Source organism: Loxodonta africana, chromosome 11 (assembly GCF_030014295.1).
Source record: "Loxodonta africana isolate mLoxAfr1 chromosome 11, mLoxAfr1.hap2, whole genome shotgun sequence".
NCBI classification, from domain to species: domain Eukaryota; kingdom Metazoa; phylum Chordata; class Mammalia; order Proboscidea; family Elephantidae; genus Loxodonta; species Loxodonta africana.
Genome location: NC_087352.1, coordinates 24,250,564 through 24,268,946, shown reverse-complemented (window position 1 = coordinate 24,268,946; position 18,383 = coordinate 24,250,564). Strand labels below are relative to the sequence as shown.

Sequence of the window (18,383 nt, the reverse complement as noted above, 5' to 3'; positions counted from 1 at the left end):
TCACCAGGCAGGAGACGATCGAGCAGCTTCTGAGCAACATGTTTGAAGGCGAGCAGAGCCAGTCTGTCATCGTCAATGGGATCCAAGTGCTGCTGACGCTGCTGGAGCCCAGGAGGCCCAGGTGAGGGCAACCCTGAGTGTGGGCGTGCAAATCCCCACTTCCCCCCCATCAGCCTGGGGCTGCCCTCTCCATTCATGGGGGCAAAGCCTGTGGCATCTGTCTTCTGAAGTTCTTACCCAGCGTTGTGTAGTGTGTCTCCGGCCTGTGATGTCCCCATCCACGGCAGCTGCTCCTGTTACCCTTCACGAGAGTCATCCCAATCTCAGGGCTTTGTCTTCCTGCCCATTTTACAAACAAGGAAACTGCATTCGAGCCTACTGCCTCTGGCTGCCAAGTGGTGGGCTTAGGGCCTGGGAGGGACCCCTCACCTACTCACTGCCCTTCTGTCTCTTCTATAAGAAGCCTCAGTGGAGGCTTCTAATAGAACCCAGACCTCCGGGCCTCCAGGCTGCCATGAACCGTGTGCCACAGTCCATCACCCCTAGCTAGGCGTCCCCCTCCCGCTGCTGACCCGCAGCCCCTTCCAGCAGGCAGTTCAGCCTTGTGGTCTCAGACCAGAGGGCTGCAGGCATACAGGATGAGCCACCCAGCTCCTCATGAGCCTGGCTCGCGGCAGCCACTGCCCTCTCGATCCTGTCCCCTGCTGTAGGTCCGAGTCCATGACCATGAATAACTTCTTCTGCAGCGTAGACGGGCAGCTGGAGCTGCTGGCCCAGGGCACCCTGGAGAGCCCTGCATCCAGCATTGGTGCCCTGCATGCCCTGCGGCCACGGCTCACCCACTTCCACCAGCTGCTGCTTGAGCCACCCAAGGTGGGCTGGGTAGGCGATCCTGGGTGCTGAGAGGGGGTCCTGGCATCTGGGGGTCTGAAACTGAGCGTCCCGTACTCCTGTAGCTGGAGCCGCTACAGACGACGTGGGGCAGCCTGGACCCTCCACTAGGGAACACGCGGCTGCATGTGGTCAAGCTCCTGGCCAGCGCCCTGAGCGCCAACGACATGGCCCTGACACAGGAGCTCCTGGCACTGGGTGTGCCCAACACCATGCTGGTACAGGGACAGCCAAGGGACCAGGATGGCGGGGTGCCTGGGACAAGGACCACATCTCTCTGGGTGCCAGCCTGTGGTTGCTTCTGTGTCCCCCCTCCCCCGCCACAGGATCTCTTCTTCCGCTATGTCTTCAACAACTTTCTGCATGCTCAAGTGGAAATGTGTGTGAGCGCCATGCTGAGTGCAGGACCCCCTCCTGACAGCAGCCCCGAGACCCCTGTCCCTAATCCTGCCGTCAAACACGTGAGTGGGGCTGTGAAGTGGAGGCGTGGGATATGGGGAAGGGAGGGCCTCACTGCCACCACAGGGTCATCCAGATAACCTCTCCCACCCATGCGTCCTCCCCAGAAGGGCCACCATGCCCTGTTGTTCAGCAGCCAGCCCGGGCTGCGTGCTGGGGACCCGTGTCCTCAGGGCACTTCCATTGTAGTTGGGGAGAAACAGACAGTGACACATAGGGAGGTACCGAGCGGGGTGATAGATTTGAAGAAGATGGCACGAAGGAGAGGTGATTGAGGGCGAGGTGAACAGGGCTCTCTGAGGGGTGACCCTAGAGTAGATGAGGGGCTGAGAAGTCTTGTAGGTGTGCTTGAATGAGAGTGCGTCATCGTGTATGTGTACATCCACGTGTATGAGCATGTGAGTGAGTGAGTGACCAGGTTTGTGCATATGTGAGCATTTGTATGGGTCACTCCAGAGAGATGTGCACTGGCTCTGCATACCTGAACCCTCCAGCCTGTGCACACTGACTTCCTCCCATGGATGCAGGTTCGGGTTTGCTCCCCCTGTTCCTGCCCTTCCTCCTCCCTGAGGTGCCATCCCCCCTCTCCCATAGCTGCTGCAGCAGTGCCGCCTGGTGGAGCGCATCCTGACATTCTGGGAGGAGAATGATCGCGTGCAGTGAGTGTGGCGCCTCCCCACTGCGTGTTTACCCACATTTGGGTGTGCGTGCGTGTGTGTGGTGTGGTGTAGGGGGCCAGAGGGGCCGGGTGGGGATGTGCCCTGCGCCCGGCTGAGTTTCTGCTCTGCTCAGGTCCGGGGGAGGCCCACGGAAAGGCTACATGGGCCACCTGACACGGGTGGCCAACGCCTTGGTGCAGAACACAGAGAAGGGTCCCAATGCTGAGCAGCTGGGACAACTGCTGAAGGGTGAGGGGCCTGATGGGATGTTAGGGGGGTGGTGTGGGCCACCATATCACCCCTTGGGACTGAGCTTCCTATGGGGAGGCCGCGGGCCCCTCACGGCCTCGTCCCCCTCACAGCCTCGTCCCCCTCATGGCCTCGTCCTGTCCCCGAGCAGAGCTGCCCGAGGAACAGCGGGAACAGTGGGAGGCCTTTGTGGCGGGGCCGCTGATGGAGACCAACAAGAAGAACACAGTGGATCTGGTGCGCTGCGTAGGCTCCCCGCATCTCCCTTACGCCCCGTGCCTGGCGCTCTCTCGGGTCCTGAGCTAGCAGAGCTGCTCTCTGGGCCTCTTGAGCCTGTGGTGCGGGTGGCCTGGGCCTGTCCCCTCTTGCTGTTTCTGTCCCTCCTTCGTGGCTCACGCTTCTCTCCCCTTGGCCCCCTACCCCACAGCTGGCAGCCCCCTTTCCCATAGCTACCTGCCCATCTTTGCCTCTGGGCTCTCATCCTGGGCCCTAGGCAGGCTCTGACATGCCCACCCACCACCAGGTGAGCACCCATCCCCTGCACTCCTCCAGCGATGACGAGGATGACCGGCTAAAGGATCTCAGCTTCCCTGAGGAGGCCGTGCTGCAGCAGGTGGGCTTGGGCCGGGACCCTGGGCTCTCTTTACCCCGCCCCAGCAGCCCCTGACCACACTCCCCCGTCCCCTCAGGCCTTCATGGATTTTCAGATGCAACGCATGACCTCAGCTTTCATCGACCATTTTGGCTTCAATGATGAAGAGTTTGGGGAGCAAGAGGAAAGTGTGAAGTAAGTACCTCCGTGCCCCACCTTGCCGACCCTGTGCTTCAGGGCAGCCCTGAATTGGCATCCTACCTTCATATCAGTGCTGTGGGACCCAGGCACTCGTGTCTTTTCAAAGCTCCAAAAGTGGCTTATCTGCCTATTTTCAGGGCAGTCAAGCATCCTGAGGTCAGGGCACGGGCTTGATGCCTGGCTTCGCTGAGCAAGTCAGCTGCACCAGGGCTCTTGGCTCCCTGTGGCTGGTCATTTTCCAGAAAACGTGCACCTGACCAGTCACCTCCCCTTCAGCACTGCATAGTCTCATTAAAGTACAAATGGGACAGCTGCCATGGTGCCCAGCTACCATTACTGGAGATTTTGACCAAAGATTCTATAGAAGAATCAAAAGGGAGAAAATGGCAGAACAAAATTTCAAATTTTCATGGAGCCATAGAGGCTGGATGAATTCCCGAAACTGTTGCCCTCAGATACTGTTTAAACCTTAAACCAAAAATATTCCCTGAAGTCATCTTAAAAACCAAATAGTGTAGCTTAGCTAGTAAAGAATGTCTGCTTTGAGTGTTAGGCTTTTTCAGGGTCTATCTATGTGGGATCAAATTGACAACAGCAACTTGAAAGATTCGATAAGAAGCTTAGGGGGCAATAAGTTTATATTAACGGAAGAGGAATGACTCAGAGGAGGAGGATGAGAATGGTCGTACAACTTAAAGAACATAATCATCATACATGTAGAAACAGTTGAATTTGTTTACGTTCTGCTGTGTAGATTCTCAACAACAAATAAAAAAAAGCAACGAGTACCACAAGTATGCCCTCATCTTGGCAAGTGAGAAGGCTTCTCTTGCATTTCCATACTGTTTTCTAGTTAGGTTGGATGTAGCTGCCGTGAGCCCAGAAGAGGCATAATAGAAGCCTAGAAAGTGTATGCTGAGTGAGGGGAGGGAGAGGAGGTCTGTCAGTGTGCGCCCTCCACAGGTGTCCCTCCCCACTGTGCCTGGGCCCACACTCCCCTGCCTTCCCCCACAGCGCGCCTTTTGACAAGACAGCCAATATCACCTTCTCCCTCAACGCCGATGATGATAATGTGAGTGAGTGCGGCCCTGTCCCCTGGTGGTGGTGGTGGATGGGGGAGGTTGTGGGCAGTGCAACCCACCTTGCTCGCCTTCCCCCCAGCCCAACTCCAACCTGCTCGAGATTTGCTACAAGGACCGCATCCAGCAGTTCGATGATGATGAGGAGGAAGAGGACGAGGAGGGCCAGGGCTCCGGGGAGTCAGATGGCGAGGATGGTGCCTGGCGGGGCGGCCAGCTGCCCAGGGGCGCCCGCCTCGGCCAGCACCAGAGTGTCCGGTGAGTTGGCCTGACGCCCTGTCTCACTGGGTGGGAGGGCCCTGGCATCAGCCCTCCAGGGTTTAGGTCATCACTGTGGTCACACTGGTGTCCCAATGCCATATGGGTGGGGCCACTTGTAATAGTTGTTGCTGAAGAGGACAGAGAAAAATGAGAACGGTGTATCACTTGGGGTGCTTTATTTTGATTTTTACAAACCCAGTTCCAATGAATTATACTTTGATGTTGTTTTTTGCTGTTGAGACGACTCTACCTCATGGTAACCCCATGTGTGTCAGAACTGTGCTCCAGAGGGTTTTCAGCAGCTGGTTTTTCAGAAGCAGATCGCCAGGCCTTTCTTCCCAGGCACTTCTGAGTGAACTTGAACCATCAGCCTTTTGGTTAGCTGCTGAGTGTGTTAACTGTTTGCACCACCTAGGGACTCCTAAGCTACAGAAAGAATCAAGTAATGGCTTTTATGTATCTGGGAAGTCACAGCCAGGTGTTTCAGGTATGGCTTGGTCCAGGTGTGCCTGCAGTCAGTCACCACCCCCCTCTCCTCCTCCTCCATCCCTATGCTCTGCTTCCCTCCGTGTTAGCTAGCTCCATGCTCTGGCACATTTTCCCAAGAAGGTGGTCACATGCTTCCAGACAGCTTTTCTTTCTCCATGATTCCAGCAAAAAGAGAGGTGATCACCACCCCTTTCTCCCAGACTGGATGCGGGGCTGCTGGGCTGTGGCAGCTCCCTGCAGTCTGAAGGCTGCCATGTGGTGCTGTGTTCTCTCTAACGCTGCTTGGCCTGGGCATCCCTGGTCAGATGTATCTACGTCGCATAGATGTGCTGTGTAGATGTGACATCAACCCAGCGGCTGCAACTGTCTGCACCTCGGAGCCATTGCCCTCCGACTTTGAATTGGGGACTAAGGTGTTTTGCGTTGACTTTCTTATCAAAGTGGAGCAGGCATGCGAAAAAGTGTACAAATCCCAATGCGTAGCTCCGTGGCCACTCCTTTGCCAGTGCCAGGCGGTACCAGCAGCCCCTGTCCCTACTGCCTCCACCCTCCCCTGGCAGTCGCCATAGGTGAACTTTGCCTGTTTTCCCTCTCGATGTAAATGGAGACCCACAGTGTCTGCTCTTTGTGTCTGGTTCCTGTCACTCACTCCTCTGCTAAGGGAGGTCCATCCTGCCGTTGGAGTGGTTGTGGTCCACTTGTTCCTGTTGCCGCGCAATTGGTGTGGCGTGTGTGACTGCACCCAGTTGAGTTGTTCTCTCTGTTCTTTCCTGGGCCTTAGGTAGGTTTCTGTTGGCTGTTGTGAGCAGGGTTGCCATGAACATTCTCGTGTGGGTCTTTGGTGCAAGTATATGTGAATTTCTTTTGGGCATATACCTAGGTATGTGGGTATATAAGGAGCCCTGGTGGCACAGTGGTTAAGCACTTGACTGCTAACCAAGAGGTTGGCAGTTCAGATCCACCCAGAGGCTCCACAGGAGACAGACCTGGTGATCTACTCACAGAAAGATTACAGCCAGGAAACACTGTAGGGCAGGTCCACTCTGTCGCATGGGGTCGCTGTGACTCGAAATCAGCCCAAAGAATACATACGTATATAAGGTTAGGGGTTTGAGTCCGCCCACAGATGCCTCGAAAGGCCTGGTGATCTGCTTCCAAAATTCAGCCGTTGAAAACCCTGTAGAACACAGCTCTCTTCTGACACCCAGGCAGGTGTGCTAGTCGGAGTCCACTTAAGGGCAGCTGGTTTGGTTTTACATCCCTATCAGTGGGATTGCAGGGTCACCAGTTAAGATGTAGCCAGAGAGGTTTCCGGGGGCATTTGGTTAAGTCCGACTCTCCCTGTGGGGTCTGAGTGTGCTGGCTGCTCCATGCCCCCGCTCACACTTGGTCATACACGTCCCTGTGGCTGTGTAGTGGTGTCACCCTGGGGTTTCCCACGTGCATTTCCCTCACCACAGAGAGTTTGGGTGGCTTGTTGTCCGTTCTCTGACTAGTTGGGCATCCTCTTCTGTAAAGTGGCTGTTGAAGTCTCCCTGTGAGGCTGGTGGATTTTGTTTTTTGTTTTTTTTCTTGTGGCAGGTTTATTGAGGACTAATTTGCGGACAGTAAAAGCACACTTGGTAGCTCACAGTTCTGCAGGTTTTGACAACAAAGCCATGTAATTGCCACCATAGATAGAGAAATGTGCCGCCACCCCTAAAAATGCCTTATGCCCTTGGCAGTCAGCCCTCTCCCTGCCCCCCGCAGCCTCTGGCAGTCAGGGATCTGTTTTCCGCATGGGGCTTATATTTTAAATCATACTCTTCTTTGTTGCTTCTTTGATTATGTAATGATCATCCACAAAATAGAAAAAACTGATGATTGTGATCGTTTCAAGGGAGGGACACAGACTTTCCTGTATACCCTCTTGGATGGCTTGAATTTCCCTTTTTATTAAAAAAAATTTTGTTTTGTAGCTGGTTTGTTGAGATATAATCCACCCGTAAGATGTACACTTCAGTGATTTTCAGTATCTTCATAGAGTTGTGCAGCCATCACTATAGTTGATTTTAGAACATTTTCATCACCCCAGAAAGATCACTTGTGTCCAGTTATGGTCACTGCCCTAATCCGCTTTCCATCCCTGTGTTGTTGTTAGTTGCTGTCGAGTTGGTTCTGACTCATAGCGACCTCATGTGACAGAGTAGAACTGCTCCATAGGGTTTTCTGGGCTCTAATCTTGACGGAAGCAGATTGCCAGGTCTTTCTCCCATGGAGCTGCTGGGTGGGTTTGAACCATCAGTCTTTTGGTTAGTGGCCAAGCACTTAACCGTTGTGCCACCAGGGTTTCTATGGATTTGCCTTTTTTCAGCATTTACTGTAAATGAGGTTATTCACTATGTGGTCTTTTGTATCTGGTTTCTTTCATGTCATTTCTTCCCTTGTTGCATGATGTTCGGTTATATGGATGGACTACTTTTTTTTTTAATGGTGCTTTAAGTGAAAGTTTACAATTCAAATCAGTTTCTCATATAAAAACTTAATACACACTTTGTTACATGACCTTAGTTGCTCTCCCTACAATGTAACAGCATACTTCTCTTTCCCACCCTATATTTTCTGTGTTCCTTCAACCAGCTCCTGTCCCCTCTGCCTTCTCATCTCACCTCCGGACAGGAGCTGGCCATTTAGTCTCATGTGTCTACTTGAGCCAAGAAGCACACTCTTCACCAGTATCATTTTATGTCTTATAGTTCAGTCTAATCTTTGTCTGAAGAGTTGGCTTTGGGAATGGTTTTAGTTCTGGGCTAATAGAGAGTCCAGGGGCTGGGTGGATGGACTACATCTCTTTGTCTGTTGGTGGACACTTGGGTTCTCCTGGGTATGTCCTCACACAGGCCCCTGCTGTCCTCCCCCCAGGGCTGGGAGACCTGGGAGGCCCTCTCTCAGGCTCTGCTCCTTGTCTCCCTGTCCCTTTCACTGTGTGTCAACTCATTCCCAGGGAAGATGGGGGCCCTGCCCTGCCCTCAAGTGGCAGGTGGTCTGATGATGTGGGTTGGGGGAATCTTCCCCTCCCTCAGTGCCCAGCATGGTAGTTAATTGTGGGGGTTTCTGGGGCAGGAGTGGAGGCAGCACAGACAGTGAGGAAGATGATGAGGAAGAGGAGGACGACGACGAGGAAGATGCCGACAGCCACACGGTCAGGGGAGGGGCTAGTGCCCCCTCCTACCTGAGCCCCAGCCCCCAGCCTGTGGCACCACCACCCCAGGGTGAGTGGAGTGAAGAGGGCGGGGCTGGCGGGCCCCAGTCCTCTCCAGCGCTCACACTTCCTTCTCCTCCAGGCCCTGGCTGGACGGCCACCTTTGACCCAGTGCCTACTGAAGCCTCCACAGGCCCCTGCATCTCCGGGGGTGAAGAGCCCAGGCCCATGGCCCCCCAGGGGCCTTGTGATGGTCCCCAGAGCCCACCTGCCCCAAGCCTGGCTGTCCTTCCAGCCAGCGAAGGCCTGCAGGTTAGGTGAGGATGCAGTGAGGAGCCTGGGTGGAGGGTGGGGTGCGGTGCCCTGCCCATGTCACGGCCTCACCTCCTACTGCCCGGCTCCTTCCAGGTCTGAGGACCCTGCAGCCCCTTCAGCACCTCAGGAAGCCTCCACTGGTAGCAGTGTTGCAGAGCCTGTGGGTGAGGAGCACCCCCACACCATCCCCCACCTCACTGACACCTTTCCCGCGCCTTTCCCCTTGCACCTTCCGCCTCGCAGGTACCTCACTGCTTCTTCCTCTCCTCCTGCCGCAGCCCCCTGCCAGGCCTTGGTCAGCGTCGGGGACCTCCAGGCTACCCTCAGCGGGATGCGTGGCACCCCCAGCTCCTTAGACAGGTGACAGGCTGGGTGCCATCAGCGGTGGGGGTGGTGCCAGGTCCTCCCTGGTTGACGTGGGGCCTGGCTTGTCCACCCAGAGCTGCTCAGACCACCCGGGCCCATTGTCTGTGTCTCAGGGACTGCTTGTTCCTCCACCCCACCCCTGTTCCTCTCCTTGCGCCTCATAGGGCTGTACCTCTGTCAGTGACAGGGTGGCCAGATGGTGGTATTGGGCCAGGGGCTTCCAGAAGGGTAGGGGAGACTCTAGTCAGGAGTAGCGGGGCCTCAAAAAAGGGACGGGAGAGCAGGGAGAGGTCTCTGTCAGCATCCACAGGGATTGGTGTGCCATGGGGCATCGCCCTGCGTTGGGCCTGGAATGCAGGTTCCCACAGGGGCTGAGGGCTGAGTGGGCTGGGGCAAGGGGCTAGTTTGATGCTGTGCCAGGGCTCCCCATGCCCGTGACCATGCCCTAGATAGGCGTCCCGACTGACACAGGATGGCCAGGTACCTGCGAGGGATCTTCAGCATCACTGACTTCCCCTCTCCTTCCTCAGTGCAACCAGAGACCCCTCTACCTCTGTCCCAGCCACCGGCGCCCAGCAGGCCCCCGAGACCACCGAGGGGGAGAAGAATCCAGCGCCCTTGGGGCTGCCTCAAAGCCAGAGGTGAGCAGTGGTGCGGCCAGCAGGGTGGGCAGGGACCACGTGGGCATAAGGGTGACCCCTGGTGTCGCTTTTCTGACAGTGCCCAGCCCCTCCAGCCGCCTCAGATGCCCAGTGGCTCCACCCCAGGCGGGCCTATGGCCCCGGTCTCCCAGTGAGTATGACTGGGGCAGGACCGTGAGGGCGGGTTGGTGGGTAGCTGGCCGGTGGGCGTTCCCAGACTCCCAGTGAGTATGGCTGCGCCGGGACCATGGGGGCAGGCAGGTGGTGGGTGGGCGTTCCCAGGCTCCCAGTGAGTATAGCTGTGCTGGGACCACAGGGACAGGTGGGTGGTGGGAGGTGTTCCTGGGTTCCCAGTGAGTGTGGCTATGCTGGGACCCCACGGACAGACAGTGAGCTGGTGTCCCAGGGCTCACCTGGTATCTCCCTCTGTTCTAGGTGACAGCCTGGTCCTGGCGGTGGCGGCGGTGGCCATAGCGCCCATACTCCCATGGACTCTGCCCGGGGTGGGGGCAGGGCCGGGTCCTGGGCCCCCACCCCCCCGCCCCCACCCCATCAACCCTCACCCACATTCTCTCTCTGGGCTCCCAGGAGCTGGTGTCCGAGGGAGACCGCCCACCCCATCCCCATTTGCACTGAAAATTGTTGGAGTTTTGCCTCCTAGAATAAAAATATAGAGAGTCGACTAGAGAACGAGGAGAGAGAGAGACCTATATTATAAACTATATATATATATTGTGGAGAAGAGGAAGGGCACCTGGGTCATGTGGGCGCCTGGGGGACATCTGGCTCTGAAGCACAACCTTACCCCATCCTACCTGTCCCTTCCCGGCAAGGCCGGTTGGGTGTGGCCTCACCACACGCAGACAGCGTCCCTTTCACTTGTCTGAAGCAGAGTGTAGCTCCCCACCTCAAGCAGACCCCCAACACACACACTCACATCTGGTCTCAGCTCAGGGCCTCCTGGGGGGAAGCTGGGAGGGTAGGGGAAACTGGGGGCTGGGGTGGGCGGTGCCTTTGCCAAGCCCCCTCCCCTAGCCCTGCACTGTCACCCAGCCTGGAAACCCAAGGGCTCTGCTGGGGACAGGGCTGGGGTCCCATACATGGGGGCGCCCTGTAACATTCCCTTGGGGCCCTAGACTCCCCGCCGATGCCCCACTCTTTCCCCCTTTGGCCTCTTTCAGCTCCGGGTAGGGGTCTGGCTGGGGGCCCCCTTCATCCCAAGTGTCTGGGGCTCCAACCCCAGCTGCCAAGTGACCTTGTCCCAGCGTCCTGTCCCCAAGTGAGCTGCGTGAGTGGTGCGTGTCTGTGCGAGCTTTATTTCATATTGCAAATACAATAAAGGAAACCGTTGACAACTGCTGGTGCTGCAGGCTGAGTGAGGGGCACAGGGCGGGGCCGAATGAGATAGCCACAGTGGTTTCTTCTGGGGCTGCAAGATCGCTGCTCCCTTTCCCAAGGAATCATGTCCCCAGTTCTCCCCTGGGGGAGGGGCGACAACTTCTGCCCAGAACAGGAAGGGGTTTCTCCGGGCAGGAAGTGAGCCCAGCAACCTCTTCAAGTTCAAGCTGAGTCCTGGCACCCGGTCTTGGGTGACTTCCAGTCCCACATGTCCCCATCACACGATGCAGGCTTAAGGCCATACAGCTGACGAACGCACAGCCCCCACAAGTGAGACAACCGACTGAGGAATAAAGCCCTACATAGCACAGGGGTGGTGGTCTCAGTTTCCTTCCAGACCCTAATAGCCCCTGCTGCATTGTGGGGCTTGTGGGGCTTGTCGACGCCTGGACTGTCCATCTCAGCCCTACAACTAAACAGCCGGTGGCTGTCCTCTGAGCCCATGTTCTCCCGGTGACACGGGGCCACCTGCCTGACTTTGAGGTCATGAGCTCACCCTGTTCACTGCCTGTGCTACACATTGAGGCGCAGCTGTGTGCACGTGGGGATCAACCTTGGTGTCCTTTGAAAGCCTGAAACTAGAAAACAAAGAAGTTGCTGCAGGGTCAGTGTGGAAACCTCAGTGTTGGTCATACCCGTGTGCAGACTGGCCCTGGTGACCAGCGTTGTCCTCATGAGCCTCAAGGACAAGGCCCCTGAGGCCAGTGAGAACAGCTGCAGCTCACTCTATGTGTGCCCCGTCTTCATGCCTTGAGTACTTGTAGGGGGATGTCTGGGGCCGTGGGCTCAGAGGGGCTTGGGGACGAAAGATGGGATCCTGAGGACGGCAGATGGTGTTGGAGGGAGTCTGTACTCACCCCCCAGGGCAGCGAGTGGAGAGGGGTCTGCTAAGTCAGGCACTGTCCTCCCTGCCGGCAGTGTGACCGCCTGTGGGCTGGGAGGTATGAATTGCACCCCCTCTGCCTCTGTGGGGGGACCTGTGAACCTTGCCCCATTCCCTTTTGATTGATTGGCAACTAGATAGTAGCGGGTTCCACCTCATGGCCCCCTGACAGAGAGGAGGAGACCAGGCAGGGGAGGAGTTGCAGGTTCGGGAGGGAGGGATTACTGGATCCCACTGGGCATGTTATCAGCCAGTGCCAGGCTGGGCTGTGTCAGGGCTGGGGGTGGCATCTCTCTGGGCCCTCTTATCAGCCCCAGAGTCCACAGGACGCTCGTCCAGGTTAACGTGTAACTATGCACCCTCCCCTTCACCCCCCCCCACCAAAGCCACCAGTGCTCAGGCAGAGGTGACGGGGGTGTGAGAAACCAGCATGGACACCAGGGGAAGGGGGCCACCCCGGGAGCCTGGCCTTGCAGTCCACGTGAGAGCCCTTGGTGGGGAGGGGGAAGTGGGGCAATGGGGCGGGGTCCTAAGGACCAGGCTAGAGGCTGAGGGACCCTTGATTAAGGAATTGGCTGGTGTCCTGCCCTCCTAAGGGACCAGGATCCTAGTCCTGGGCAGGCTGGAGGCCTGGTGACAGCAGGGGGTGGGCGGGAGCCCCCACACCTGGATACTGTCCCAGCTGGATCCAGGGCCCAAGGGCGCTGGGGTGGTAGGTCCTGGCTGTTAGGTGGACTGAGGACCCTGAGAGGCAAGGGTGGTCTGGAGCGTGGTTCTGGAGCTCAGCAGCCCTCCCCCTGTTCTCCCCAAGAACGTACACATCGGCAGGTGGCTCAGCCCCTTCTTCCTCACCTGCACTATCTACTTCCTCCTCTGGAACCCTGAGGACCCACCATCCCCGCTTCATGCCCTGGTCAAATGTCTGCCCGTGCTCAGCCTGGCTGTGTGCCTGCGGGCCTTGTCCCCCAGCAGGAGCTACACTGCGCTCGTGCAGGGAGCCTTGCTGTGCTCGGCTGTGGGAGACATCTGCCTCATCTGGCCTGACGCCTTCCTGTACGGTGAGCGGGCCACATCATGACACCTCTCGGGGACCTAATTTAAGATGCTCTACAGAGGAGTTGAGCAGCACTGGGGCTCAGGGGAGACTTTTTGGTGGAGCACGTACCACTAGCCAGGTGGTGAGCGGGTTTCAAAGGCAGCAACTGCCAGGACAGACAAAACTACCTGCCCTCATGGAGCTGGCATCCCAGTGTGGGGGACCAGAGTATGATGTTAGGAGGCAGTAAGTGCCACGGAAGGAGCCCTGGTGGCACAACACTTGAGCCCTCAGCTGCTAGCTGAAAGGTCAGTGGTTCAAACCCACCCAGTGGCTCCACTGGAAAAAGATCTGGTGATCTGTTCCCATAAAGATGACAGCCTAGGAAACCCTATGGGGCAGTTCTCTGTCACACGGGTCACTATGACTCAGAAACGACTCAACTTCATACAACAACAAGGGGCATGGAGAATTAAGATTGACCAGGGGCAGGGTTGGTATGCAGTGTTAAATATAGTAATCGGGAATGGCTTCCATGAGAAGGTAGCATCTGGGCAAAGTCCTGAAGGAACGGATGGAGCTAACCACAGGCGTATCTGGGGGTGGGGCCTTCCAGGCAGAGAGACTAACACGTGCAAAGTCCCTGAGGTAGGTGCGGTCCTGGTGACTGTCTAAAGAGGTGGCTGGGGCAGAAGGTGTGGACCTTGTAGGCCACAGTCAGTAAAGATAACTGGGTGCTCTCTTGGGGTGTCATGGGGGTGGGTGGAGGGTTTAGAGCAGGGGAGCATGATTTGGTGTGCATTTTAAGATATCCCCAACTGCCGGAGGTTCCTGGGTGGTACAACTGGTTTGTACCACTGACCGGTTGGTGGTTCAAACTCACCCAGTAGCTCTGTGGAAAAAAGTTCTGACAATCTGCTTCTGTAAAGGTTACAGCCAAGGAAGCCCTGTGGAGCAGTTCTACTCTGACACACAATAGGGTTGCCATGAGTCAGAATTGATGACAACAGTTTTTATTTATTTTGTTTTTTCTGACTGCTGTGTTGAAAACCGACTGGGAGGCAAGGGCAGTTGGGCAACACTGTAATCCCAGCACGAGATGATGGTGGCAGGGATTGGGCGGGAGCAGGGCCCTCCCTTCAGGTTTGTGTGGTGGTGGTGGCCCAGGGGAAGAGGAAAAGTGGGGAGAATCAGGAGGACTTACGGACCACCACCCTCACTGGGCGCCCAACCCCTCTTACAGGCATGGTTGCCTTTGCCACAGCCCACCTCCTCTACCTCGCGACCTTCGGCTTCTCCCCACTGCAGCCGGCCACCCTACTGCCCGTTGCCCTGGCCTGTATTCCATACTATGGCCTCCTGCTGCCACACCTGCCCCCGGACAAGGCCCTACCTGTGGCAGCCTACGCCCTCCTGCTGGCTGCAGTGCTGTGGCGTGGCCTGGTCTGGGGAGGCAGTGCCGGCCTGGGAGCTCTGCTCTTCACAATCTCAGATGCTGTGCTGGCCTGGGATGCCTTTGCCCAGCCCCTGCCCCACGCCCACTTGGTGGTCATGACCACCTACTAAGCTGCCCAGGCTCTCATCACTCTGTCAGCCATCAGTGGCCCCAGGCACAAAAGGAACTGACCTTGCCCTGTCCATTCCCCTCCCCTGCTGCCAGGATACTTGGGCTTCTTGGACCTCCTATCCCAAGAGGAGTCCCATGGAGCGTACTTCTGGACTCCTGCCTGTGGGCACAGCGGGCTCAGAACATTGGGTACTGTTTGTGAAATTCCCTTTCTACCATAGAGTTCCAGAAATCTCCCTTCAGTTCCATGTTCAGGTTCCAGACCCCTCACCAGACCCACAGCTTGCCTCTCCATCCCTCTGCCTCCTCCCCTGGCTCTAATCTATTTTTTCACTAAGTAAAGTGGGTATTGAAATGGCAATATCTCATTATTTTGGGAGGGATGTGGTCACAATTAATGGCACCAAGTGTTTATTAAGTGCTGACTGTGACCCAGGCCCAGCATCCAGGGCTTATGGAACATGTTACAGAATTCTCCCCACAGCCCTATGATGTGGGAGGTTCATGATTCCCATTTTACAGGGGAGAATTTAAAGAGCTGATGCCCACAGGAGACTGGTCACATATCACATTAGGGGAGGAGAGGGTTGGGGAGGCGAGGAGACTCAAACATGAAGAGGCCTTCCAGGAGGGGGTGGGTGGCAAGGGGGTAGGAACAGAGCACTCTGGTTTTGTGGGCTCTACCTTGGCTGTCTGCCCTTGTCAAGCTGTTTCTCCTATCTGGGCCTCAGGTTCTGCATCTGTAGACATGAGGGGTCACAACTACACTCCAAGGCCCCATGGCACTCAGCTTCTACAGTCCATGATGTGCGTTTGAGGACTTTTACAGCAGAGAGGAGACTTCGGCATTCCATGAAGTGCACTTAAGAACTCTTATAACAAAGAGGAGGCTTCTACATGCCATGAGGTGTATTTAGGGACTCTTATGACAGAGAGAGGACTTCTACATTCCATGATGTGCATTTGGGGACTCTTAAGCGGAGAGGAGAGTTCTACATTCTGTGAAGTGCACTTATGAACTCTTAGAGCAGTGAGGAGACTTCTACATTTCATGATGTGCATTTAGGAACTCTTACAGCAGAGAGGAGACTTCTGTATTCCGTGATGTGTATTTAGGGACTCTTACAGTGGAGAGGAGACCTCTACATGCCATGATGTGCATCTGGGGACTCTTAGAGCAGAGAGGAGACCTCTACATGCCATGATGTGCATCTGGGGACTCTTACAGCAGAGAAGATACAAGAGCATAGAGAACTCCTGTAGGTGTGATGGTGCAGAGATAGGAGGAAAAGTGGATAGTCTGAGTAAAGGAGGACAGAGGATGAAGGTGAGGAGAGAACTCTACAGTTGAAACTAGGAGGATAGCCCAGCAAAAAGAACTTCCCGGGGAAGGGTCACAGCAGGAGGTGAGGATCTGAAAGGGTAGATTCTTATGCATGAAACCTTTACTTCCTCCTCTTCTCCTTCCCTTCCTCATCTCAGGCCACACAAAAAGGCTAGGAAAGGTGAAACTCTGCAGAGTAACTTTGAGCAGGAGGAAGGATTGGGTCTGGAGACATGAGTGGGGTGGTGGTCAGTCAAGGGGCCTGGGGATGCCTGCTGCTGTTGGTGAGTGCTCCCCACCGGACTGGGCTCCAGGGTCTGGGGAAGGGGCTGGAGGGAAGAGGGGCTGGGGACTGGAAATCTGAGTTTTGGAAGAATAGGGAGCTGGAAACACAGACTTCTAAGTCTGAGGAAGGAGGTGTCTGGGACTCTGACTCCTAGGTCTGAGCGAATGGGCTGGGGGTCCAAATTCCTGGGTTTGAGGGAGGAAGGGCTGGGGTTCAGGACTCCTGGGTCTGAGGGGGGAGGGCCTGTGGTCCCAGAAGGCTGGTTCCTCAAGTGAACCCACACAACCCTCACACCCAGGCCCAGTCGTGCCTGCGCCCATCCTGCTGTCTCTCCTCTCTGAATCGGTCTCCCTACAGCCCTGGTCTGATTCTTGTCACTCGTGTTTCTCAAAAGCAGAACTCCACTGGGTGCCTGTGCATCCTTCTCCCCCTCCTTGTACTTCTGGGAGGAGCTGACCCTGGATGACCTGTGGCAGGACACAGGCCTGGGGAGAGGGGCAGATCTCTAGGGTCCCCTTCTTTCTCAGGCCAGGTTGGCTCCTTGGAATGAGCGGGGAGGGGGATTCAGTGACCCTTCCCATCCCGGTCTCACCTCCCAGACTCTGAGTCTGACTCCCCACCTGGACTCTCCCCAGGCCCTCTGCACCAGGGTGGACGCCACAACAACTGGTGAGTGACCCGCATAGGGAAGAACGAGGAAGGAACAGGCAGGGGATGCAGTAAGATTCCCTCCCCTGCTCACACCAGACCCTTCTCCCCAGCCCAGTCAGAAACTTAACTATGGAGCTTCAGACCACTAGCTCTGTCACGCTGAGCTGGGTGGCCTTGAGGTCCCCGAATCCCAAACCTACTTGTCTTAGTTATCTAGTGCTGTTGTAACAGAAATACCACAAGTGGATGACTTTAACAATCAGAAATTTGTTCTCTTAACAGTTTGGGAGGCTAGAAGTCTGAATTCAGAGTGCTAGCTCCAGGGGAAGGCTTTCTCTCTCTGTTGGCTCTGGGGAAAGGTCCTTGTCATCAATCTTCCCCTTGTCTAGGAGCTTCTCAGTGTGGGGACCTTGGGCCCAAAGGACAGGCTGTACTCCTGGCACTTCTTTCTTGGTGGTAATGATGCCCCCCTGTCTCTCTGCTCCCTTCTCTTTCGTATCTCAAAAGAGATTGACTCAAAATACAATCTAATCCTGTAGATTGAGTCCTGCCTCATTAACATAACTGCCTCTAATCCTGCCACATTAACATCATAGAGGTTAGGATTTAAAGCACATAGGATGATCACATCAGATCACAAAATGGAGGATGACCACACAATCCTGAGAATCATGGCCTAGCCAAGGTGACACACATTTTTGGGGGACACAATTCAATCAGTCCATAACACTACTTCTACTGGGTCCAGTGTCCTGGGGCAGCCATGGCTGAAAACCAGGTGATATTATGCACTACAGATTAGTAAGTAAGCACAATTAAGACCGTGCATACCTTGCTTGGAAACCCAGGTGGCATAGTGATTAAGTGCTATGGCTACTAACCAAAAGGTCAGCAGTTCGAATCCACCAGGCTCTCCTTGGAAATTCTATGAGGCAGTTCTACCCTGTCATATAGGGTCATTGAGTTGGAATCGACTCGACAGCAATGGGTTTGGTTTTGGTATACCTTGTTTATTGGGTAATCCATCCCTGGCGCTCAACTACTAGCTAAAAGGCTGGCAGTTTGAATCCACCCAGAGGCACCTCGGAAGACAAGCCTGGTGATCTGCTTCCAAAAGGTCACAGCCTTGAAAACTCTGTGAAGCAGTTCTACTCTGCACACATGGGGTTGCCATAAATTGGAATCGTCTCAAGAGCAACAATACATAGCCAAGGGGGATTAAATGCGCAGATGGAATTAAGGTTGCTAATCAGCCGACTTTGAAATAAGAACGTTAATCTGTATTATCTGGGTGGGCCCAATGTAATCACAAGGATCCTTGTAAGAGAGAGATGGTGGCTTATCCCCTTACAAGAGGGTTAGAGACAGAGATTTGAAGAAGCTATGTTGCTGGCTTTGAAGATGGAGAAGGGGGCCATAAGCTAAGGAATGTGGATGGCCTCTAGACTCTGAAAAAGGGAAGAAAACAGATTCTCCCCTAGAGCTTCCATAAGGAGCACAGCCCTGCCCACACCTTGATTTTAGCCCCAAAAGACCTATTTTCAGACTTCTAAGCTCCAGAACTGTAAGAGAATAAATTCGTGTTGTTTTAAGCCACCAAACCAAAACCAAACTCATTGCCATCAAGTCAGTTGCAACTCATGGTGACCCCATGTGTTACCAAGGTTGCAGTAATTTATTACCACAGCAAATAGAAAACTAATATATCTTTGCCCTTGTCTTGGGGGGTCATGCAGGAGAGAATGTTTTTGGGGTTCCTGGTTCCAGTCTGCTTGGGTTCTTGTTCCTCCTCTGCTGCTTACTAACTGTAGACCTACAAGTGCCTCCATATTCTCATCTGCCAAAGGGGAACAAT

The 18,383-nt window shown here is 55.3% G+C and overlaps 2 protein-coding genes across 8 annotated transcripts in view; both read left to right on the top strand.

Moving 5' to 3' along the window:
* PPP6R1 (protein phosphatase 6 regulatory subunit 1) overlaps nucleotides 1-10,077 on the top strand; it is a 29,584-nt gene extending 19,507 nt beyond the window's left edge. For 4 of the 7 annotated variants that reach the window (XM_023543581.2, XM_023543579.2, XM_023543580.2 and 1 more), the window contains exons 7-23: nucleotides 8-121; nucleotides 711-873; nucleotides 957-1,109; nucleotides 1,218-1,352; nucleotides 1,945-2,009; nucleotides 2,143-2,258; nucleotides 2,410-2,495; nucleotides 2,782-2,871; nucleotides 2,948-3,045; nucleotides 4,066-4,123; nucleotides 4,213-4,388; nucleotides 7,983-8,131; nucleotides 8,204-8,378; nucleotides 8,470-8,540; nucleotides 9,273-9,383; nucleotides 9,463-9,534; nucleotides 9,819-10,077. In XM_023543581.2, coding sequence (XP_023399349.2) covers nucleotides 8-121; nucleotides 711-873; nucleotides 957-1,109; nucleotides 1,218-1,352; nucleotides 1,945-2,009; nucleotides 2,143-2,258; nucleotides 2,410-2,495; nucleotides 2,782-2,871; nucleotides 2,948-3,045; nucleotides 4,066-4,123; nucleotides 4,213-4,388; nucleotides 7,983-8,131; nucleotides 8,204-8,378; nucleotides 8,470-8,540; nucleotides 9,273-9,383; nucleotides 9,463-9,534; nucleotides 9,819-10,057 — 2,071 coding nt within the window. In that variant the 3' untranslated portion in view covers nucleotides 10,058-10,077. Of the gene's footprint in view, nucleotides 1-7; nucleotides 122-710; nucleotides 874-956; nucleotides 1,110-1,217; nucleotides 1,353-1,944; nucleotides 2,010-2,142; nucleotides 2,259-2,409; nucleotides 2,496-2,781; nucleotides 2,872-2,947; nucleotides 3,046-4,065; nucleotides 4,124-4,212; nucleotides 4,389-7,982; nucleotides 8,132-8,203; nucleotides 8,379-8,469; nucleotides 8,541-8,654; nucleotides 8,737-9,272; nucleotides 9,384-9,462; nucleotides 9,539-9,818 lie in introns of those variants that run through there. The other 3 variants (XM_023543584.2, XM_023543583.2, XM_023543585.2) reach the window with 3 other exon arrangements.
* Nucleotides 10,078-10,193: 116 nt separating this feature from the next.
* TMEM86B (transmembrane protein 86B) lies at nucleotides 10,194-17,553 on the top strand. The gene is made up of 2 exons (XM_064294250.1): nucleotides 10,194-12,145; nucleotides 12,476-17,553. Exons 1-2 carry the CDS (start codon nucleotides 12,095-12,097, stop codon nucleotides 12,740-12,742), a joined length of 318 nt encoding a protein of 105 aa, XP_064150320.1. The 5' UTR covers nucleotides 10,194-12,094; the 3' UTR covers nucleotides 12,743-17,553.
* Nucleotides 17,554-18,383: the final 830 nt, after the last annotated feature.